This window comes from Triturus cristatus, chromosome 3_1 (assembly GCF_964204655.1).
Source record: "Triturus cristatus chromosome 3_1, aTriCri1.1, whole genome shotgun sequence".
Classification (NCBI taxonomy): Eukaryota; Metazoa; Chordata; class Amphibia; order Caudata; family Salamandridae; genus Triturus; species Triturus cristatus.
In genome coordinates this window covers 805,206,777-805,231,848 of record NC_140583.1, presented here as the reverse complement: position 1 = coordinate 805,231,848, position 25,072 = coordinate 805,206,777, and the positions used below count along the sequence as shown (strand labels likewise).

General features: G+C 48.7%; 1 protein-coding gene across 1 annotated transcript in view; it reads right to left on the bottom strand.

Moving 5' to 3' along the window:
- The window catches only part of USP40 (ubiquitin specific peptidase 40), a 667,009-nt gene that overhangs the window by 545,813 nt on the left and 96,124 nt on the right, over nucleotides 1-25,072 (bottom strand). The window contains exons 6-9 of the mRNA XM_085646205.1: nucleotides 24,744-24,908; nucleotides 23,773-23,919; nucleotides 4,454-4,597; nucleotides 3,630-3,764 (exon numbers count right to left, since the gene is read on the bottom strand). Of these exons, the coding sequence (XP_085502331.1) occupies nucleotides 3,630-3,764; nucleotides 4,454-4,597; nucleotides 23,773-23,919; nucleotides 24,744-24,908 (591 nt within the window). The remainder of the gene's footprint in view (nucleotides 1-3,629; nucleotides 3,765-4,453; nucleotides 4,598-23,772; nucleotides 23,920-24,743; nucleotides 24,909-25,072) is intronic.

The window sequence follows — 25,072 nt, the reverse complement described above, 5'->3', positions numbered from 1 at the left end:
ACCTAAACCCGACACCCATTTAGAAACCAAGTCTATTTTTTGTGCACACACCTCTCTGCCTGCCTGTTATTCACAAAGCCCTTTCACACAATTTTACTCAAAGTCAGCCTCTGCTCAGAAGCTCACGATAAAAATGTAAAAAGACGACTTTGTTTAGGAACTGGTTGGCACAGTGTGGTAATCTTAAACTACCTTTATTTTCATTCTACAATGTATTTATTCATGACTAATAGCTAATCTGTAGGTCACACAGAACTGTAACATATAATGTGCAATTCACTGATGCAGGAGCTTCGATTTGACTACAGCAGAAGCAATTGGAGTTTGTCTAAGCTCGATGCCTTAGCTTTCTACACAAGAATGTTTTTTTGGAACAGCTGAAGACAATAATGTACGGTTTGACGGCAAAGGTACTGAATGTGCTTCTCAGAAGCAAAAAGTTTGTATTCATCCTCAAAGTTCCAATGTGGGTAGAACTAGTACCAATTCTGACACGCACCACATTGAATCTACTGTACAACAGATTGCTAACAATTCTACTGTTAATTTTCTGTTACAAAAAAGCACTGCCAAGATACATAAAAAGTTTGATGACTACATTTAGCAATTTCTTTTTTATTTATTTACTTAAACGATACATGTGGTGATCGTATCCTACCTTTATTTTCTTTATAGAATGTAGAGTCATTCAAGTGTAATTCAAGTGTAATAACTATTGTTTATTTCACATGCAACTGTAACATGTAATATACAATTCACTGATGCCGGAGGTTACGTTTGAATACAGCAGAAGTGGTTCAACTTTGCATCAGTTGGATACCCTAGCTCTTGCACCAGTGGGTCCAATTATGGCACTTAAATAAAGACACTTTCCATATAATTTTCAAACTCCATCCCTTTATTACACACAACCACTTTCTTAGACACAACTCATTTTACCATTTTCCTTCTCTGGCATTGCAACCTTCTGCATTATATTCTTCACGATTAGTCCTTTATTCCTACTTCCTAAAACACAACATTCGACTCTTCAGACCAATAGGGATGAGTAGTTTGTTTCACACTCCCTGTATTGAATAAACGCAAACTAACACTACTTACACAGGTATGCTACAGCGGCCAGTTTCCTACAGCGCCCACATCACATCACTTCACAGCAATAAACTCCCGACTTACACTCACAGTTTCATCCCCGAGTCTTCATACCGATACCACTAAGTACTTTGCTTCCCACTCCCGCTATACTCTCAACGCATAGTAACACCACCTGCACAGATATGCTACAGCGCCCACTATGCTACAGCGCCCAGAGCACATCACTTTACAGCACTCAGCTCACAGTTTAGACGCTCAGTTTCATCCCAGAGTGTACCGGCACCTCACTTCAGCACCATCTCACAGTGGGCAAAACAGCACTTTCACACCAGTAGGGATAAATAATTCGCTTCACACTCCCTCTAGAGCACACCCTACCCACCCTACAAACCTCACAGCGCTCCTACCCTCCTCTTTTTTCTCCCTTTTTTCCCCTTACTCGCTTCAACGGAATCACAAAATGGCAGCCAACACTTCCTAGTTGCAACCGCTCGCACCGCTCACAGCCAATCACCAGCAAGCTCGGACTCGTAACGCCTCAGCCAATCAGATGGCAGAATTTCCAAATATCGATATCTGTAAATTTCGATATTTCTCAAAAACTACTGAACGGATTTACACCAAATAAACAAAAGCGTGCTTTCTAGACCAAGACCATTCTCCCTTCCAAATTTGGGGTCATTCTGTTCACCCGCTCGACCTGTAGCCTTGTCTAAAGTTTCCTATGGAAATTAATATTGAAAAAACACCTTTTCTCTCGGCCCCCTTCACGAATCACCCCCAAACTTTCAACATAGGAGCTGATCTCAACAAAGAATTTGTTTTGAAAATTTCACGAAGATTCATCAATCGGCGCCAAAGGTATTGCGATTAGAATGTTGCCATTTTCCTATAGTAACTATGTCCTAACTATAACTACCTACTGGCGACCGCCAGTAGGTAATATATATATATATATGATAAAAGGGTGTCAAAAGATCTGAAGCGGTGTTGTGGTATTTTGAGTGATAGCTGGACAGATGTGATGGTGAGTATTGATGTGTTTTAGAGAAATTGCTTTGTCCAGATACAACGAAGCACCCAGTATCAGTCAAGGCAACACCCTTTCAAGCTTATAGTGCTGCATTAATTATGCAAAAAATAGGAAGGGAAATAGGAGTAAGGACTGCTTTTTTCATTCCAGGTTGTCTTGGATGGTATTTCTTGCTATTTTACCAATCCGAAGCTGTAATACTTTGCCTGGACTGAAGAACAAGGCTTTTATCAGTTTTCAGCTTCGAGTGGATGGCCTGGCTAATCCTATACTTCAAGACTTTGCTGCGAAAATGACAAAAGACTTTGTCCCTTTTCTAGCTCGTGTGGATGGCACTATGCTAATCCAAGGTTTATTAATCCTGTTCTTTTGATAGAAATCACTCAAAAAGCCACAACAGCCTTTCAAGGACACCCTGACCCTCTGCTTTTCATAAGCCAACTCCGTTTACATGAAGACCACACCACCCCTAAAATGTAGGAATAAGTGCTAGTCACTTAGAACAAGACGTAGATGTTCATGCTGAGTACTATTACAGGCAATTATCTTCTCCATCATGGTATTTTTCTCATATAGCATAACCAGCTGAAAGGAATATGGAGCAGTAATTAAGCAACATGAGAGGCGGGCCATTGTCTAAGTGAATTCCCGATAGCAAATTCATCATGGTTCATTACAGTGTGTTTTCCAGATGCTTATTTGTTACCCTTTCTAAAAGGGTGGGACAAAGGGCGAGTGCTAAAGTGGTCGAGAACTTCTTTTCTTTGATTACAGTGACTTCTATAAGAGACTACTCAATAATTATAAGAATAGATTCAGTTGCACTGCTCACACCAAAAAAGACCAACACCTCCAAAAATGACCTGAAAATGAACAGCCATACAATAAAAGAGGCACAAAAAAAGCAAAATCTTCCATATATAATTTGAATCCCTAAAGCCTCAAGCAAAATAAAAAATATCTCCTAAAACTGTAGCAATGATAAGGAATTTTGATTAGAAACGTTTTTAGAGTGATGACAATAAAGTGCAGTGAACTGTTGTGCTCTATGGCACGTAGAGCAGTCAGCTTAAAAAAAATATAATACTTTGCTAACTTAAAAGTGATGCTGGAAAACAATAACATTTCGATTAACAAAGTAAAAAAGAAAGGTTCATGGAAATACTCACATGCGCACGTAGACCGGAAAAGTTCAAATATCAACATAACAGACTCATTCAAAGACACAATCACTCCACTAAAACCATTGATCCTGAACCATACAACCAGCACCATGAGATTCTCAGGTAGGCAAACGTACAAATACACACATTGTCAGAACTCCATTTAAATCATACAAAATGAAACAGATGGAATGGGAGTTTTAATAGGAGCAACAACTCTTGGTTTAATCAAAGGAAGAGATTAATTAAAACAAAAAAAGTGATAGAGACCAGAGCCTACTCACTGATTAAATGAAACCAGTCTAAAGCAACAGACACATGAATCTTCGCCTACTCACCTGAGGCGCACAGGGCCAATCTCCAAGCAGGTCCACATCCTTAATGTAGGCATGATAGTGGCCACCATAGCAGCCCCCCTTGTGAATGATGACTGAGAAAAGCTCGTATTCAAGCTGGGATTCGTCCAGCTCTCCCTACAAGAGAAAAACAGTGCATCCTAGATTGTGTGGAAACAGAACCCAGAGCACCTGATTTAAGACTCCCAATCGATTGTCCAATGGGAATCCCAAAAAAACACAGCATCACTATCATCACTCATGCCTGCTTTGGAAGTTCATGGACAGTGCAGATGGGTTCGGTTTTACAGTCAAAAACATCAAGGAACAATAAGGGTTAAGTAGAAGGAATGAATGTTCCAGTCACAAAGACACCATGAAAAGGCAGTGATAGTGACAAATATATGAATTTTTTTATCACAAATCTGTTTTTAAATAGAATGGGTTGTGGAGTAAAGGACTGTCACGTATATACGATGCATCAACAGAGAGCGCAAAAGGGGTGCATGTTCATCTCTTATGTTTGCCCAGCATGGGTATTGCAAATGTTTCTCATCACAATTCTGCTTACACCAGAAGGAGTTCTGTTTAAAGGATGAACATTTTATAGCATATATCTACCACAAGTAGACTGTGGAGAAAGGCAAAGTGTCCCAGTCTTCCATTTTTAGGTCTGCACAATTCACAAAGATATTGGGGATTGTGAGAGGAGCTGGCTGTTAAAAAAAATTATCCTGAGGAATACCACAAACTGTGAGGAGTGACCACAAACACAGCAACTAAGAGGAGACTGCATGCAAGCAGAGGAGTAACAGAAAAGGCCAAACCTGCTCACAGAAAGGCTTCAGGTTGATCCGCAGTGGGAAGGTGTAGCGATTTGTCTCTTTGTAGCGTTCACACTTCACAAAATCAAAGTTAAACCTGAGCAGAGAGAAAGTGAGGAAGGGAGGCAGCTTTCGCAACTTGGCAGACTGTGCATAAGAGAGAAATAGAAGAGACCGTCAAACACTAATATTATCCTAGATCAAGCAGTTCACATATGCAAGGTGCAGCAGCAACAATATCAGCAAAAATCAGATGGGAATAGGAACTGCATTCAAGAGGATCCCTTTGAGTGGGACCTCTTTACCCCTAGCTCCTTCTTCCCCCATGTGATATTTAAGGCAGCAACAATATCAACATATGTCAAATTGACATGGATACTAGCTTGGTTTCTCATGACCTTGGCACAGCTCCAAAGATATGGAACTTTCATACTAGCATATGCAAGAGTAAAGCCCACATCCTCATCAACATGGTATCTTTATCATAAGTCCAAGCTACCTCAATCACGAAACGTCTGTAGAAGGAGATTTAGCACCCAATCATCAAATTAACTAATTACCTGTAACAATAGTCATGCAGAAAAGTATGCTGTAGTTTCACATGATTTGCATGGCACCAAGAAAACTATGGTATAGCACCAAGAAAACTAAGCTGGTCGTCTGCTTTATAAATTCCTTAATTTAACATTCCTGCCATCTGATGGTTGAATTGGAAATTCAGTTTTCTAAAGAGAAAAAGGAGGTTCTATTTAAGGTGGCACTGCCTGGAGGTTACGCAATGCTTGTTTGTGACATGGGGACACAGTCCTGTCTCGCCATATACTTGGCTTAGAGCCTCAGTATGAGTTTGGCGGTGCGGGAGAAGGACCACCCCACTCCTGCACCGCCAAACCAGTGTACGAATTGCCTGCCAGATCAGGAGTTTTCTCCTGGTCCAGGATGCTGTTCTTTGGCATTTCCAAGGCGGTGCCAATAAAATAGGCACGGCAATGGGAACGTCAAAAGCAGTACCTGTACGGCATGGACCACAGCACAAATCATCGGGAACTGCAGTTCCCCTCGCTCTAGTCAGTAAACTGCTGGCTTTCAAATCCACGGGGTCAGAAACTCATCTATGATGGCAGGCTGGAAGATACCAGTCAGCCATCACCCTCTTGGCTGGTAGGTTTTTAGGAGACACCTCCAAGTTGCCTACTGGGTGCATATCTTAATAAATACACTACTGGTATCAGTATGGATTTATTAAGACAAGGTATTTTCTACCAAACACCATAGATTTCAGTGAGGCTATCATGTAGCTGGGGAACTCGTAATGACCAATGCTCCCTACATATACTTAACATGACTTTCCTGTTCACTTGTTCTCCACCACACACTTGGCCATGTATGTTCCTGAGCATCTGCAGGAACTGGACAGAACACTGGGTGTTCAATAATGTATCCACTAGGAAGTCCTCGTCTTTGAACACCACACTAATAAACTTGTGTTATCCACCGTTCTTTGAATGAGATGACAGTGTGGTAGGCTGTTGTGTCATCTAGTGCAAAGCCTATATGGGATACAGCTAAACATTCAAGTTGTCAAGTGGGTCAACATTGTATTCCTCTTGGTGCTGGCAAGCTGAACTTACGATCTATAAGAGCAGAGGATGCCCCAAAAAGGGGGGAGAAAATGTGGAGGGCCTTGCAGGCTTATCGAGCTCTATAAGGACAAAATGTGTGACGTATTAAGATTATTGTGGCTGACACTAGCTGTAACTTGTGTAAGAAGCAGAAATGTAAAAACAGAGTGGTGTCACCATATGTTTGCTCTCTCTATGTGCAAATTATCATATACGTGCCAGTAAAAAGATTTATTGAAAAAACAACAACAACAAAACGTTGTAATCCTACCAGGATTCACCATCAGTGTGCAGTCAGCCTGCATCAAAGTATAAGTCTTATGGGTTATATTGGCTGTTGGGGCCAGAGTCTGTGCATCAGTGACCCAATCTTGTGGTGAAGGGGACTTGTGCGGTGATGCTAGCGGTGGTGGAACTGAGCTTAGTGGTGGCTGTGGTGCGATGCTGGTATCTTGCACGTCTGCAGTTTGGGGACAAGGTGGTAATGGAACTCTTCCAAGACAGCTCCCTCAAAAGTGAGCCTCCTCTTTTTGAGGGGTGTATGAATGTAAAGCTTGCTTTGCCGGACATTAGGCCCTTCAGATATCTCAATGGGCAGGGTGGTGTCTCTCAACACCAAGGCACGAGTCAACGTTTGTCTGAGTGTCAGCTTCAAGCCAATTTAGTTGAAAATGGTGTTGTGTTGGTGACTCAGACCTGGAAGCTGTGGGTCAGACTGAGGTTTAGAGCACTTGACTCAAGGCTTCTCTGAAGCAGACGGTGGCTCCCCACAGCAAGTAGTATTTGTGGTAGTGGCTGAAGCAAACTGTCAAGGCCTTTTGACTGCAATCTCGAGGCTCCATGCCAGCTCACTCAAGAGTGGTGCTCAGCCTCCATAGCAAACTCTTTTCTACGTAAAGCCCTGGTGTGATGTGGAGTCATTGTCCTGATGCATTGTGGGCTTCAGGAAGGAGTCACAAGTTATCTTCAGAATAATATCTTCTTTGAAGAAAAACTTACCCATGCCCAATACTAGAAGGCAGAAGCATGAACAGCATGTGATCTACAACAGTTCTAATTTTAGCAAGAGCATGCAAGTTATCGTGAGGTCTTGTGTTATCTTTTTGCTGAGTATTTGCTTTCAGCAGCCAGTCGCCCAAATAATGGATAAATTGTCCTCCATTCTTCCTGATGCCAAGAAACCGCTACCCCAAATGGAGTAGGACACCAAGGGAGGATATAAGATTTACATTTAGTCTCCACTGAAGAATGGCTCCCTCTCGGGTTGTTGGCTTTGAGGTAACCTTGGATTTGAAAGAACACCTTTGGTTAACTTGTGGATATTGTTGTGACTCAAAGTGCCACTGAGGGGATAGAAACCTCTGTTGAAAGAATCTGTGGCCTTTAGCTTTAAATTGTTGATTGAGAAATCTTTTCTTTCTGCCACTCTAACCCCTTTAAGGTTTCCTTTTTCATTTTGACCATCTCATAATCGGCATAATGATCAAACAGAAAGCCCAGAAAACAGAAGGTTTAAAATATTCAGTTGAGTTTCTGGCTTTAAAGGTGTTGAGTGTAAGCCAGGAAGACCTAACTGAGATACAATGGAAATAGACAGGGGAGGCTAATTCTGCATAGTCTACAGCTACACATCACTGGATAGGCCACCATAAATTTTGGGAAAAGATGGCATTCTGTCCCTTATCTTTCTCTATGGTACCTGCCAATAAGAGCAGCCGTGCTGGCATTCTTAAGATGTGCTGGAGGTGCTCCGCAGACTTTCCTTCCTGTCGCATTCCACCTCTTACTCTCTCTGTCTGGGGCTGCAGAAGTCTCTAGCACTGAGGAACGTCTCCGGCTCAATGAAGTGACAATAACTGAGTCAGGTTTAGGATCAGACTTTAAGAATTCTGGAACCTGTTGTTCAACCGTATATTTTTTCAGGAGACATGGAGTAGCAGCTTTCACCACAGCAGGTGTGAGAATATTTTCTTCTTCTATGTCAGATATGTCGGACTAGTGGAAAGACAGGTGTAGGTTCCTCTCTTGGTTGCAATACCTCTAGGATTGTTGAAACTGTGATGCTTAGTGATATTGTCTGAAGCCGAAGCTGCTGAAGTTTTTGGACTATAGGAGGCATAAAAAGCACCCATATTGGAGGCGAAGATCTGTCTTCGAGATCTGTCTGGAGTGTGAAATGTATTCTTTGAAGAATACAGAGGATGAGAGGAAGGTGATCAATGTCTCTTTGTCTGTCCCACTGGAGATGTAGATATGATACAGGATACTATCTTTGGAGGAGATAATTGCAAAGACTGCAAGGGCTCATGAATTGGATTCTAAAATGGAATAATAGGTCTCAAGGACCTTTAGAAAAGGGGTTCAGGATCTAGAGTGAGGTGATGCAAAGGTCTTAGGCAACTTAGATATGCTCTTTGGCCCTCTTTTTCTCTGGTGTTGGAGAAAATAAAAGATGTAGAAAACCTTGAAGTGGGAGCCTGACCAGGTGGCGTATGTCTTGGTGAATGAATGAACTTTGACAAGGCAATGAAAAACAGCGGGAGGAGATGAAAAGTCAGACAACATCATGGATATTGATGGTGATGGTACAATATCCATTCTTGTTCTTCTCGTAAATGAAGAAGCTGACCTTGTTCGACATTGTTTTTTCAATGGCGAGCAACGCGTTCTCTTAGAGGCTACTGGCACTGATGGCTTTGTCAACGTTGATCGTTTAGTCTTCTTCGATAAAGACATTGCCCCTGTCGACATAGCTCATAGGTCCTTCGATGTAGAAGGCGCCGCATCTTTGGAAGATCAATGTCCCCAGTCTTTATCGCGGTGGTGAAGTGATTGTGCTGAACCCACCTTAGATAGCGAGCAAGTAGCAGCTGAAGCTTTCAACATTAAAGCCGTAAGTCTCAACAGCGATCATGAACAACTTTGGGAGTGATGACTGGACAGCATTTTTCCCAACTGGTCTTCTGTCACCAGATCTCCTTGTAAAACCCTTCTTGGGAACCAATTTGCATCCAGAGACTGCATTGGAAGAGGATTTCTCTATTCTCCTTTTCTTCTCTCTTCTGCACTCATGTTCTGGAGCATCCCTATAAGCCCTTCCAGTCCTTTAATGTCCTATCTAACATTTTCAGTCAAATATTACACTTCTTCACAGTGTGTGAAACCAGGAGGCATACCACACAAATCTTCTCAGGGTCCGATGCCACCTTCTTGCTTCCAAATAAATGGCACTTCTTAAAAAGAGAAGAAGCAGGTTTACTGGAAAATATTTCCAGCTGCTGGTGAAAAACACTTCATTATGTAGCTGTATGTAAAAAAGCGTTGAGTAAAGTTGAAAACTCGGAAAGAGGAGTCAAATTTCAGTCAAAAGCCAGAAGTGTGAAACTCCACATGTGCTCTGAAATCCAACCCACAGGAGCTGCAAAAAAGAACTGGCTCTGGGAGGCAACTGCCAGTACAATACATCATGGGTAAGGGACGCGCATGGAATCTTAAAGAGGCAGAATGCCTTTTTCACAGTTTTTCAGTATAGGCATATCAGACTGCATTTTCTCCTTCCTGGTGTACACCTAACTTATTTTGCAACAAAGATGCTGCAATGAAGACTAGAGGTGGGTATGCTTTTAATTTTAAAAGGTACATTCAGAAAAAGAAAAATCCACCCGATAGGTCCCTACAGGGTGCTGTTCACCATATGGACCCTGGCACCCTATATTCATTGTAGGCCATTATGGAAAATGTTTTTTGTTTTTTATAAACAGAATATATTGAGTTTTTGCACAGAGAATTACAAGACGCACAGTTAGCATATCATAAAGACAATACATTGCGTGACAACGGTACAGGCTGTCAAGTTGCAAGATCTCACAGAGCACAGCAATACCAGGACACACATCCTGAATCAGAACCCTAGGTTAATTGACCAAGCTATTTGTCCCATACTCAACCACGCTTTAGGGGACAACCCCTTGCTTCATAGACTGGTTTTTCCTGCTGTGCACATCAGTCCAGCCCCCACCCCCACCGCCCCCTGTCGCCACTGCAAGGGTGTAGGAGGGGCAGGACTTTTCCAGTGAGTGGCAATGTATAGTTTGGCGACCATAAGGCCAGAGCCCAAGAATGCCTGATCAGCCTTAGTTTCCCCCGGAGCCTTTAAAGACTCAAGAAGAATAACAACAAGGGGAAAAGGGCGACTTCCCATCCCAGCACTTCAGTCAACTCTCCCACCACTCCTGACCAAAACTCTTGCATCTTGGGGATAGTCACACCATATGATAGAAATTGGCGGGAGCCTCACTACAGCAGTGGCATGTGGGTTCAGGGAGGAGACCTGTCCGGTATAGTCTAGCCAGGGAAAGATAAGCACCATAGAGGTAGTATGTTTGGATCAGGCGTAGCCTGGAAGAGATAGTAGTAATCAGTGCGTCTGGCCAGTCGTATTCAAGGGACCCAGTCAGTTCTCCCACCGGGTTCTGAGGTAGTCTAGGCAATGATCAACACACGAGGAGGCGTGGCTTGGCACGTCAAGATGGCGGTCGCACTCTAGGAGTGCTCTGGACCCCTCTGTCATCCGTGCCATGATCTGCCGACTTCTGCAGTCTTCTGACCTCCAGATCTGTACCCCACAATTCCCGGCAGCTTGCTTTACCTGGTTGAGCCGTCACCTGCAGCGATCGGCCTGCTCCAAAATCTCGTGGCCCACTCTCCCGCCTCGACTCATATCCATAATGGCGGCGCTCGCTCCCTGTGCTGCCGGGCCTTGAGTGGCAGCTCGCCTCCGGAGCTGATCCTCGTGGGTGACACGGGTGCCTCTGCGCCTCCACAGAGTCCCCCACCCGCGTGGGGGGAGACGGAGAGATCGGGTGAGAGTGGCCTGGAGCGGGGCACCGGACGGTGCGGCTCGGCCTGCAACCTCCTTCTGGCGCTGCCCATTACCTCCCTGCTGGAAATTTGAGGATCTGGTGGTGCCGGGCTCGCCCTGAGGCCTGTGCTGCGGGGGCACCCCGGGATCGGCTGTCGGTTTGGACAGCGGGTGGCTCCTGTGACGTCCCGGGCCCTGGGCTCACCTGTGGGATCTGGAGGCCTCCGCTGCTTGGTCCGGCGGCCGCGGCCCACACGCCAACTCAGCGGGCCTTTGATCTTCGCCCTCCCCCCTCCGTTGAGTGTTGCGCAGGGAATCGGTGGGCAGCGGTGTACGATCCTGCCTGAGGGGGGGCGGGTTCGGCTGCAACAGCGAGCAGTGGGGCAGTAGAGGTCTCCGTACCCAGAGTCGTACCGCGATCTTGCTGTGGCCGGCAGCGTGGTCCTGGGGGGGGCCCCGCCTTGAGGCCTGCTTTCCTGCTGATGCCCTTGCATGTGATAGCCCACGCAACATACGGGCTGGGGCCTACTTTCCACCCCCGGGGAGCACCGTGTTGTAGGCGGACGGCGGCATGGGGGTGAAGAGTCATCCTGCCCAGCGGGAAGTCTCGGCTGCACCACACGGGCAGCGGGGTTGCCGGGGGGGGGGGACCTCCATCACCCATTCCTCCGGTACGCCGCCTCGGCTCCTGCGGCCTTCAAGCCGGATCGGCTCTGCACTCGAGGCCCCCGGCCTGGTTGCCTCTGACCCCGGCCCAGGGCCCTGTTCTTTCCTGGGCCCCTTTCAGGACTACTCCTAGCGGCGGCTGGCCGCGCTGTCTCTGCTGCCTGCTCCCTTTGCTGTTAACGATAGTCACACGTAGAGCCTCACAGATCCAGCATGCCATTGGTGCTTGCGGCTGCCTGCTCCGGAGTCCTTTCTCGGGCTGGGCCCCTGCCTTCACCAGTGACGCCCTGTAGGATCCGGGCCCTCCCTGGTGCTGCGCAGGGGGGGGGGGATGGGGACGGGGGGGGACCTCTGAGGTACCTGAGGCTGTGGTGGAGGGGTGGGACCCCCTCCCAGGACCCTGCTTCACCTCCCTCAGCGCCCTGCACCGGTTTGAGGCCAGGGGGCCCGATCTAGTGCGACCTACTCCAGGCTGCCGGATCGGGTAGCGGAGATCGCGCACGGGGCTCACCCGGGGGCCCCGCCCGCTGTGGAGGGAGAGCAGACACTCTACTGGTGTACCCATGACTGAGGGGTTGTGGTCTGGCCGCTGTACCGAGTGGCGGGAGGCACGGAGGTGACCTGGTGCCGGCCCCCCCACCCCCCACCCCCCACTGTTGGCCCGTATTCTCCCTCCTCTGACCTTGGACCGACTCCTCTGCGGCATGGCTGGCCGCGGGCCCGTCCTCTGAACCGCTTGATGTTCCCTGTGGTGCTTCCCTGGCACACTTGATTAGGCGGCCCCCGGATTGGACCGGACCATTGCGGTGGGACTGCGTGAGCATGGCGGTCCACCTGCCTCCGTTGAGCCACTGAGACCCTGGGTCGGACGAGACCACCCTTCCGCCTCTTCAGTGACTGCTCTGGTAGGTGGGGCACCAAAGGGGAGGATCGCCCATCGCGTCGGGTGGCAGGGTAGTGGACCAACTCTGGCGCCTCCACTCCCTCTCCCTCTCTCGTCATCTTCCTAAGCGGGGCTCTGAGCTGGGGACTGTCAATACACCTGACGCACGGACTGACCTGGTCACCCCCTGGGAGGGCCACTCCACCCAACCCTGGAGCTGGCTTGGGACATCCTCTTCTTCCAGCTTCTGCTGGGACCTGAAGGGGATGAACTCTGGTGCCCGGACCTGAGCATGGACGGTCGGGGGCCCACTTTCCCCCTCCCCCTTCCTCTACTCTTCAAGACCGGCACTCACATCTGCCTGGGCCGGATTGACCTCGACCCTTGGAGGGGATGGGCAGAACTCGCACCCCACAGAACCCTGTCCCTCCAACCCAAACAAAAATGGGCCAGTTTATTACTTCAGATCGGGACCCTGGCGGGGGGACACCCATCGCACCTGGAGCCGCTGGGAGTGAGCTATCCACCATCCTTCAGGCGATAAGCACGTCGCAAGCCTCGGTGGAGAACAAGATTAGCGAGGTGAGGGTGGACGTGGCTCTCATCCGCCAAGACCTGCGCAACGCTACGGCACGCATCGCAGAGACGGAATCCCGTAGCTCCACGGCAGAAGACGACACCCCCCAGGCGGCCTGGACCTGGCTCACAGAGGAACGGCCCTTTTGCCTGGACCAGATCCCCCCCCCCCCCCAGTCACACCCAACCCTGCCTAAGCCGCAGCTGCACCAGACCAGGTCTCGCAAGAAGCATGACCGCGGGGGGAGGGATCCCACTCCCCGGGGGTGCCGTCTCAGCTCTCTCCCTCCCGGGTTCTGCCGCGGCAGTCTGCCTCCCCCAGCCCGACGACTTCCCTGATTGACCTGGGCACTATCCCAGGCCCCTCCGCAGCCCTGTGACACACCGTGTCAGACGCAGACTTGTCTGAGAGTCCTGTGATCCGTGGATCCGATGAAGATGGGAATACCTGAGCCACAGGGCGGGAACTCAGACTCCCCTTTTCCGGAGGCTCCAGCAATGCGACTGCTCTTGAAATCCCCGCGAGGGGGGCAATCTGACTTTGCTGTTCCCCTGCGTTTGGTGAACTAATTTCTAATCCAATCCCAGGACCTGCCTACGGTACTGGTTGCAACGTTGTTGGGGATTCGGGATGGAACCGGGACTCACTACGTGATGTCCCATGCCATTGCCCAAACTTTCGCTAGATATTACGCAGCCCTCTATGCAGCCCGCCCTCCCCAGTCCTCCCTGGCGGATCTGTTGGCTGGGACTGGAACCCAGCTGCCCTGCCTTCCCCAGACGGCCACAGAGACTCTGGACCGTCCTTTCACCCCAGAGGAGATGCATGGTGCCATCTCACTGTTGCACTCTGGAAAGACGCCCGGGCCCGACGGTTACCCCCAAGAGTATTATGCGACCTATCGTGATGAATTTGTTCCTCACTTAGCGGAGCTGTTCAAGCATGTGATAGACGAAGAATCCTTCCCGCCCGAAACTGATCTGGCCACTATTGTGGTCATCCCAAAGACACAGCCACCCTCCCTCGAATGCGCGGACTATCGCCCTATCTCTCTCCTCAATACGGATGTCAAAATCTTCGCCACTGTGGTGGCCCAACAGCTCCGTCCTCACCTGCAGGACTTGGTCCATCCAGACCAATGCGGCTTCATGCCTGCCCAGGGCACCCGACATTGCATACGCCGCCTCCACCTGGCCCTTGTCCACCGTCATCACCTCACCCCGTACCTGGCTCTGCTTTTTATAGATTTTGAAAAAGCATTTGATACATTGGACTGGGGTTATCTCGAGGACGTGCTGGAGAGGATGGGTTTCGGCTCCCCTTTCCGCCGTCTTATTCGGGTCCTTTACTGCAATCCCAGGGCACGTGTCCTCATTAACGGTGAATTATCTGAGACGATCCCCATCCGAAGGGGCACCCGTCAGGGCTGCCCACTCCCACCGTTTTTATTCGCGTTGGAACCCCTGGCTTCCCTCATCTGCCAAGGCCCCCTCATCCGTGGTTGGGCCTGGGATCGGACTTAGATTGACAAGATAGCCCTATACGCAGATGACGTCCTCTTTTTTTTGGCAGACCCGGAGCACTCCGGCCCTAGATGCCTGGACGCCCTTTCTGCCTTTGAGCGGTTCTCCAGCCTCCGACTCAATCCGACGAAATCCACTCTGGTCCCCCTACATCCATCCCGGGCGTGCTTTGACTGGCAAACGACTATTCCTCTCCGCTGGCAATCCTTCAAATACTTGGGTGTGTGGGTCGCCCTCCTTCCGGAACTCGAGTGGGCTCTGAATATTACGCCCCTGGTCGCTAGGGCCAAGGCGGAACTCAGGAAATGGCAATCCCTCCCTCTTAACCATCTGGGCTGAAGTGCACTCTTTAAAACGATGGTCCTCCCCCGCTTCCTTTATATATTACAAAATATCGGCACCCTCCTTCCAGGCAACTGGTTTCAGGAATTGGATGGCGTCTTCACCCGGTTTTTATGGGGTAACGGGAAGCCGCGAATATCTCTAGCACATTGCCACATTCCCCCCTTTGACGGGGGCATTTGGGTGACTAATCTCCACCTCTACTATCTGGCCACGAGGCTCATCGTAATTCACGACTGGTTCGTGGGTGGCTGGTTCGACCCGGCGTACCAGGTGGAACTCAGGGCAATGGACTTGGTGCAGATCCAAGCGTACCTATACGGAAGCCCTGTGCGCCAGGCTCTGCCCCCAATCACTAGGACGGTGCTTATGGCCTGGCGTACAGCCCTCCGACATGTACGATGGGACCGGAAACTCACCAAACAGATGCCCCTGTGGAGTGGAATCTGCCTGCGGGAGGTGTCATCCCTCCAGGATATCAGATCTTTCGCGGACCTGCAACAACGCCATTCCCTCCTTCCCTCCCAATTTTACAAGTACTTACAACTCATGCATGCTCTCCACACACACATTCAGTCCCCCACCTCTCTCACGGAATGTAGCCCCTTGGAGGCCCAGGTGATGATGGGGAACCTAGGCAGAGGGGGGGTGTCACGGATTTACCGATCCCTGGTGAACAATGGCCCTGCGTCACTGGGAGGGGTGGCTGGGCCCACTGGAGGAGGCGGATTGGAGAGACACCCTTATGGCCCCAAGACCTTGACAACCTCCTCCAAGTTGCGTCTCGTCCAACTCTACTACCTCCATAAGGCATACCTTACTCCAGCGCGTCTGCACAGCGCCCACATGCGACCCTACCCGGCCTGCACGCGTTGCACAAACGCTCCCGCAGATTTTTATCATGTGGTTTGGCAGTGTCCTGCTCTGGCGCCGTTCTGGAGAGGGGTGGAACTTGAGCTCACACGGGGCCTTGGGTGGGAGGTTCCCCACGACCCATTACGCTTGCTCTTGGGGGTGTTTAACGGCCTCGATGGATCCAGGGCCGATACGCGATTCCTGGGAACGGCGTTGGCAGTGGCGAAGCGGAATATAGCGGCGCTTTGGTGCCAGGCCAAGTCACCTACTGTGAGGAAATAGTGGACTGGTGTGGGGCCCAGGAGGAGCCCCTCTTTGAGGCCAGGGGATGTCCCGAACTATTTGGCAAGGTGTGGGGCAAATGGTTCTACCTATTACCCGCATGAAGGGTTTGACTGTGTTGTGTACTTGTATTTCTGTAAACATATGTCATATTCATCCCACCTGTGCCTTGTGTTCCAATCGGCTTTTCTCGAATGTAATTCATCTCTATAATGTGCTCGATTTGCTACAGATGAATTTTGTTTTGAAAAACATCAATAAAAGTTGATTATCAAAAAAAAAATTATCAACACACAATACATTTTTTAGATCCCTAATTTTCCCAGTGCACCTATGATGAGCTTGGCTTCAAGCGGGCTGAACCCAGGGAGAGAATCAATTTGAGTGACATGGGATTGAAGGGCATGGTGCAACTGAAGGTATTTGTAAAATTATGTGTTGATAAGGGTGTAGGAGTCTTGTAATCCCTGAAAGGAGTGCATGGGTGGCCCTGACCACACATCACCCAGCTGCGAAATACCGATAAGGTTCCACCTCCCAAAGCCCTGCAGTGCTACCACCTCACGCAACCTGGTACCATGCCGGAGGGATGTTTGCTGTGTGAGTGTTGTGTCCCAGTGGGTGTGACTTGGGCATCCCTCCAAGCCAGAAGAACAGTTGTGGTCACTGGGGGAGTGTTTTGAGGGATCAGGAAGCTGTAGAGCATGGCCAGTATTTGGGAGAACCCTGAAAGGGATAACTCTAGTCAGTAGGAGGGATCCGACCAGCCCTCTTAAACCAGTCGAGAATCACCAGGAGGTGAGATGCTAGGCATTAGAGGTATAGATTGTCCATACCCAAACCACCGTCCTATGGGGCATGTTGGCAGTGAGCAAGGGCGAGACGGGGTCTGGACCCATGCTACAGGAAGTAGGTCGCAACCCTATCCAGGGCCCGGAACCACATCCGTTGTATGAGGAGTGGGAGATTTTGAAAAATATAAAGAAACCTCGACAGGATCATAATTTTATTGCGACCCATCACATTGAGAGTAAGGGACTGCCATTTACCGAAGTCAGATTTAGCCTATCGGTTAAAAGACCAGGTAAGTTCAGGGTGGACTACCATCCAGACACCCAGGAACCTAAAACGGAGACGGCGAATGGGAATATTGCCTTGCCAGTCAAAGCAGTCTCGGGGCCAGGGGCACGAACACGGATTTAGAGGGGTTCACCTGGAGACCGGAGGCTGCCCCAAAGCAGTGAAGGAGGCAGAGGCAACGTGGACCGTTCATTAAGGGGTCTGTAAGAAAGAGGAGGACGTCATCTGCATATTACGAACGTGGTGTGCCAGCTGTTTGATTGCCAGCACAAAAAGGAGTGGGGACAGTGTGCAACCATGTCTAGTCCCTCGTCCAATGGAAAAGGCACTGGAGAGAACACCACTGATCTGGACACATGCAGTGGGGTTGGAATTTAAGGCCTGGACTAGTCCATAGACATAGGGACCAATCCCGGCACGTATGAGTACAAGTCCACTGTATCAAATGCTTTTTCGAAGTCGATAAAAGGTTAAGTCAGGTGAAAGGAGATGACTGTGGGCTTGGGCCACGTGCAGATGCCAGAGGCAATGTCTCGTGCTACGGGCAGGCACAAAACTGCATTTGTCTGTATGTATCAAGGTGTGGAGGGCCTGATTGAGGTGGGTGACCAGCAGTGTGGTAAAGATCTTAACCTCACCATTGATGAGGGATATTAGGCAGTAATCGCCACACACTGCTGACGGTGGCTGAGTTTTCAGGCTCATCACAATCGTGGCAGTGTCAACTTCTGAGGGAAAGGTGCCCTTCTGCTTTACTTTGTTATAAAGGGCCAGAAGTTGTATAGTACACTGCAGGGAGTCAGTCAGGGCTGGGTGTTTTTTCAGTGGCCATAGTGGACAGAGTCTCACTTATCTCCTCAGCAGTGAAAGGCTCGTCCCCCATCCAGGTTTCGTCTGGGAACAGCGAGGAAGAGGAATGTCATGAAGGAGCCGGGAGGGAGTCCGTGTCCTCTGGGGGTGTATAGGCGATGAGAATAGTGGGTAAAGGATTGAGCTATCTCAGAGAGAGTATGGGAAATGTTAACGTGCTCATCAGTGATTTCAGGCACAATCCAGTGTGCCTGTTGATGGGAGGCCAGTCAGTACAGCAGCTTTCCATTTTTATCCACCCACCCATAAACTCCGGCCGTAGTGACATGCCACAGATGTTTGGCGGCTTCCTAGGATCGCAGACGGATTTCGTCATGCGGGAGGTCCAGCAGTCGTGAAACATCACCGTGGGGGTCAGCCACAAGGTTTCCCTCTAGATTGAGGTCTTGGGCTTCTAGCTGGGTATATATATAGGGAGCAAGCACACTCCTGTGCACAAATTTGCCCCCTGGCCAATCCCGTCATAGTCGCTTTACTGGCTGCCCAGAGGGTGCCAACAGTGGCAACTGAGCATTCATTGCTGTGGAATCAGAGCATGAGCGAGGGTGCGACAGTCAAGAGCGGGCATAAAGACAAGGTCTATGCGCAAGTGAATGTGATGAGCAGCGGATGTGTTTGAATTGGCGGTGTTGTTGGTTCCATAACCCCCACAAAGGTCAAGGGCGGTGGCCCAATCAGAGAGGTGAGGAGCCCGGGCACATCTAGGTATAGGGGAAGCAGTAGTATCTGCCTTCGGGACACGAATCACATTGAAGTTGCCGCCTATCAAGGTCAACTCCTGCAGGAGGTCTAGGAGGTTGTTAGAAAGGTCCCGTAGAAAAGTGCTGAGAGCCGCTGGGGGAGCATAAAGACTTACCAGGTTGATTGGTTGGCCTTCAAGCGTCCCAGTGATTGCAAGAAAGGGGCCTTGGAGGTCCTAACATCACAGGAGACAGTCACAGGGAAGCAGCGATGCAATAAGATCGCCACTCTTCGAGACCCACCTGTGTAGCCCAAGTGGAAAACCTGGTCATAGCCCTTGCAAGGCAAAAAGGTGCAGTGGTTACCCATGAGGTGGGTCTCTTGGGTCTCTTGGAGCAGTAGGATCTCAGGGCGGTGGTGATGTGCAAAACGGAGGACTGCGGTGCGTTTCATGCGGTCCAACAGACTGTTAACGTTCCAAGACAAAACTTGTAGGGATGCCTTCCCAAGGGTAAAAGAGGTTGTGAGAGAGGAATTCACCCCGGCACATCAGGAGGCCAAAGTGTGTGACTGTGGTATATGTTCGGGAGCTATACCTCGAGTCATAGTACATGAGATACATTGTAAAGGTGTGTCTGAGTGCAAATAAAAACAAACAAATCAGAACGATCAACAAAAGTAACATCGTACTGGAGTACCCACCCACCTAAACCCCACCCACCTCATACTTCCACCACAAGGGCATATGTCACCCTGAAAAAGAAAACTGAAGTACGAAACAAGTCAACTAATGGAAATTAATTGGTTGGCTCATCCTTAAACCAGGATAATGGATGGCCATCGGAACATAATGATCAGTTTACAAGTATGGATGCCCTCCAAAAAAACAGCTAAAGCAGGATTCACTAAGAAAAGCTCTGAGAAAGGTCAGTGTCTGCTTGATGTTCGGTATGGAGTGCCGAAACAAAGTCCACTGGTCCTCTCGATCAGGCAGATGCTCCACTGTTTCAGAGGCCCGGAGAGAATGAGTTGGGGACGGAGACTGACTCCGTGCCTGGGGAGACTGTGAGGAGGATTTGGCCTGGTTGTTGTGGTGTTGTTTTCTTGAGCGAGTAAGGTATCCGTGGTTGGGGCACCTATACAGTCTCAGTTGGCTCAGTAGGTTTGGCCCTTTCGGGGAGATCCCAGAATGTTCAAAAAGTGGGCTTTCCTCTGAGCCACAACCAGGCGGACTCTGGGGTTTCCGAAAAAGTGGAATTTGTTGTTTTAGAGTACTTCGAGCCTAGCGGGAAATAAGAGGCTGTATTGGAGGCCAAACGCCCTGAGATTCTGCTAAACCTCCAGATAGGAATGGCGTTGCTGCTGAACTTCCCGAGTATAGTCAGGAAAGAGGAGAACCTTGGCATCTATGCAGCGGAGTTCTGGGCGAGAGCGGGCCTCTTGAGGATTGTGTCGCTATCTCTTTAGTTAAGGATCTGGGCAATCACCGATCTGGGTGAAGAACCTGGGGGCGACTTGGGAGTCAGTGCCTTGTGGGCCCGTTCTACTGGGAACCAGGATGACAATTGGGCTGGAGGCATCCAGGATTTGATCCAGGTTTTAAGGAAGTCAGCGACTGTGGTGGTTCGCTGCCCTCTGGGATCCCGAACACGTACACGTTATTGTGCCAAGAGCGGTTCTCTGCATATTCGGCGTGGCAGTGAAGCTATGTTGTGCGTGTACAAAAGCTGGACACTTGTGATTTTAGTGTAGGGACTTCATCTTCTACTGTGGATAGGCAAGTTTTGACCTCGGTGATCCTGGCCGTAGCATTTTGGAGATCTTGAAGAAGCAAGTTAACGTACACTCGCACCTCTCCGATCTTGGCTTCTACAGCAGCCTGGGAGGACTGAATGGCTTGTAGGATCATGGCGAGATCTGTCTTGCGAGTCTTTTCGGCACCCCCGCCCCAGACTGGCTCTGGATCCTGTACTGTACTGTTCCAATCGAATTTGTGAGGTCACCAGATGGACAAGCTTGTCTTTGTTCATGTTGTGGGGGTGGCGTCACTGCACAGCGCACCTGCTATTGGAGACTCGGCCCGCTTGCTACAACTTCTGCAGCAGCATGAGCAGCCAATCTTTGGAGAGCAGAAAGTCCTCCCCTGGCCTAGGGGAATGAGAGTAGCCGATGTGCCAGGGAGCCAGCAAGTGCCGCAAGGAACCGCGTAGGAGAATCGTGCAGGGCTTCCACCAGGGTAATGCTAGATCAAAGGCGGGGAGAAGGCTGGATTCAACCGCGGCCACCAGGCCAAAGTTAACAGATCAAAGGACAGGACTGTGCAAAGCGGCAGCAGGGTGTAAGGGAAAGTTTCTCAGGTTGCCATAGTCATGGAGGGTCAGTTGCAGCAGGAAGCACCCCAGTTTATTCAACGTTGGATCTCGGGGCAGATCGCCAATCTCAGGGCCCCTGAGCTGCTCCCACCCTGACAGCAGGGGGATGTAGGAGGGCTACGAACCATTAGAGGAGATTAAGAGCTATACTTATGGGCCTCTGCAATGAGGCGTCTCAGGGCTCAGCGTCCAGGCATTATGCAAAGACCTGTTCACATAAGGGCTGACCAAAGTCTGTGGAGATACCAGTATCCCGAGCACCTGCCCGTCATCTTCTGTTGCACACACAAGTCCCAGGGGAAGCGACAGTGCAGGCACATACGAAGCAGGAGGCCAAATCAGGGTCTGCAGCAACTGTGTGGTTCGGTTAGGATGCCCCTTGGAGGCCCGGGCAGCGTTCCACTCCGCAGGGCGAAAGCCAAGGCCTGGGACAGTCAGGTCTACAATGCAGCAGAGGGGCATGTGTCCAAGTTTCTGGAGCAGTGAGAGGTCTATGTGTCCCCAGAGTCAGGCCAACTCTTCAAGCATGAGGGCTAGCGGAGCTGTCCAGGGCTGCGGAGATTCGGGATCCCTCACACTGCTCCACCCGGTGGGTACTGGCCCCAAAGGTGGCGTCCACCTATGTCCCATAGGAGCAGAGAGTCCAGTTAGGGCCTATGGATGATTAGGGGTCTGGCCGGGGCACCCAGTAGAAAGCCCCAAGGAGATACCTCGTACCTGAGAAATGAACATTATGGAAAATGTTACTTAGCCTGTAACCTTATAGTCTCTTTTTGGCCTGCCTCAAAGGTATCAGGACGGATGAGGACGACGTAGGTAGAAACGCCGGGGGCCGACCAGTGACAAATTGCCACGTCATCCCAGCCCCATCCAATACTTATGAGGCAGGCCAAAAAGAGACTAAGTCTCAGGCCAAATTACTGCAGACAATTCTTTCTGAAAGAACCATTCAAATTGACCTACGAGTCCACAACAAAAAAGATAAACAGCAAGGGACCCGTCGAACTTAGTAAAAGGTCCAGACGAAGGCCCAGACCACTTCGGACACTAGAGGCTGAAACATGTTGAGCAATCACATGTGCTATTGTGGATAGTTAACACGTCCAAAAAATATCACCACTTCACTTTTTAACCTTACCCCTGTATACTTCACCCATATTAAAGTAACTTTATAGAAACGGGGGTAATTTTATATACCACCATATGGATCTCACCAGTACTTTCCCACGGAAGGAGGCAGTACTTACCTAGGGAAGCGAGTACCAAGGTGCGAAACCCAATGAGGGGGCAGCCCAACAACACACCATAGTGGTGATCACTTAAACCACCATTGGCAGAGATTGATTGAGGGTTTCAGGTGGACACTTAGGATGCCTAGACCCCCAGGAACTAGCAGAGCTCGATCTCCTTTGATTATGGAAGTTACTAGTTTGGAAGCAGAGTGAACTCTACACAAAAAACCTCTACCTCCCCCCTCCTGATTCTTGTCAATATAATCTAAGCCACAGGAGAATCAATATCATAATTGTTACCTCCATTACCCACTTCACTTAAAACAGGACTTCTCTCCTGAACAGAGCACTCAAGGAGCTAATCCACCTTTTTTGAGTTCTAGACATGCTGGATTATAACATGGCTTCAGGCTGGGATTTAAGGGATTCTCTAACACCCTGTGGCATTATCTGTTTTGCAACCTGGTGTTCATGAAAGTAGGATTTAAAATCCTAGATATGCTCCTGAGAGATTCCATGGATGCACTTTTTGGCAGGGTATTAACAGTGGATTGAGTCAGTACAAAAAATAGTCCTCTGCTTTGTCAGAAGGCTGGGCTTACAGTATTTAATCGGCACCTGCATCTTCTTCTGGGTTACTGTGTATTTTGGCAACAATGTAAACAGAGTTCTTCTTCATGGTCCATGATGCTGCACGTTAAGTCTCGATTATGATCAGTGGCAATTTTAGTATCTTGTAACACACGTTTTTCAATCCAGATGGTTGTCCAGCAGACTGTCGAGTGTGTCTTTTTGTCAGCAGTTAAGTGCCTGAATAATCGGGTGCACTTTAAATGTACTAGTTGTCAAGTCAGAAAGCATAACGAAGGTCAAGGTATTGGTTATGGTGATCTTCATCACGGGTACCAACCGGAGTATCTTGGTGATCCTTTGATCAAAGCCCTGATCAACGGTATCAAAGGCTCTGGTTCATTGATACTTTTGTCACTGGGGTCTTGAGCATCCTTCTCCAGGAGGGTCATCAGGCTGGCATACTGTATATTCTGAGACAGTTTTACTCTGCAAAATATGCTGTACCAGGCAAAAAACGTTTCTCCCTGTTGTAGGAATCAATTCACAAACATAATAGCTGTATTACTACTACTACCACTAATACCGTAGAAGCACATTCATAAATACACTAGATTATATATATATATATATATATATATATATATATATAGAGTATCAGAATGCATGTGTAATATTTAAACCCAGATATATATAAATAAACATCCTAACGCTTGCAGAGTCAGCATACGGTTCCCATGAACACAGTCATTATAAAGAAAACATCCATGGGGGCAGCAGGAAGGGGAGAATTATATATCATCATATGCATATATGTTCTATCAACACCTTCACCCTGACCCGAGATACACATCTGTTGTTTACCTGGACAAACTGCAGTCTTCATGTGATTAATTAATAGTTTACCTTTGTCGCTCTGACCAGTTTGTTGCACGCGCTGCATCGATACAAGTTGTCATCGTCAAACACTTCTTCTTCCACATAAATGTTGTACAGTGCCTCCTCCAGACTGGATGTATCCTTTACAGCCACGGTCAGATCCAGGAAGTCCTCCTGCACAGAAATGCAAAGCTTGAGACACTCTGCAACCATGCAAGTATCTGAGAGTGGATGAGGGCTAATAGATAATATACAGTGCAGAGAGGGTCATGGACACCAGAGGATGGACAGACATGGAGGGGCAAGAAGCAGAGGTAAATATGGCACTCTGGGACAGCAGGTTAAAACCACGGGTTGGAACAGACAGAAGAAGAGGTGGTACACTTGGCACTAATGGACAGGAGGTGGGTCTCTTCTTTGTCTCTCCTACCCAATTGTTTCTTTTGACTTTTGTTTCCTTGATAAAAGAACAAAGATATCTGTGTTGTGATCACTTGAAAGCAGTAGAGATTATATCACGCCACTTATGCCGCATGGTGGATAATATGATAAAGATCCCTGGGCCAGACCAGGTCTGAACAGGCAGAAGCAAAGGCTGCAGGTGAGACAGACTGCTGCTGAGAAGGTGAGGACTGCTAAAGAGGCATGGTAAAGGAATGCCAATGAAGCAAAAGAGAAGGAGTGTCAGACTAAGCAAGGAGGAAGGCAGATGAGGGAAGAGGGAGTGCAAGAGATGGGAGGAAGAGAAGATGCAAGCAGAGGGTAGGAAAGACAAAAAGGAGATGCTACCATGAAAAACGGATGATGCACAACAATGATGGACAGACATCAACAAGGACTTATCAGCAAAAAGCAGAACACAGGTCAAAGGGGCGACGGTCAATAGAGGTATATTCAGAAGAGCAGAGACGTTAGCAAAAGTGAGAGAGCTAACTAGTACAAGACAGGGGCAGACAAGGGAAAAATAAGACACAAATAATGTGTAGAACCATATTTACCTGTCTCTCACTAATATTGCCACACTCCTTGCACACAATTTTGTTTACCACGATGCCATGATATAGCCGATTGATGAGGTCGTGACCGGAGGTGCACACTAGAGAGCTCTCTAGAGCACAGAAAAGTATACGGTTCAGCTCCTGCACATCATGCTGCCTGGTTTCCTGGTGAATGGTGTGGGGACAAGTTAAGATTTGATGTGAGATTTTGGAACCGCCCCAATAAAAATAAATTACGGTGATAACATAAATTGTTATTATTTGTGGAAAAGCTGCTCTTAAGTAATGTCCACCAGTTGATGTCAGTGCATAGGAGAACAAGGGTGTAC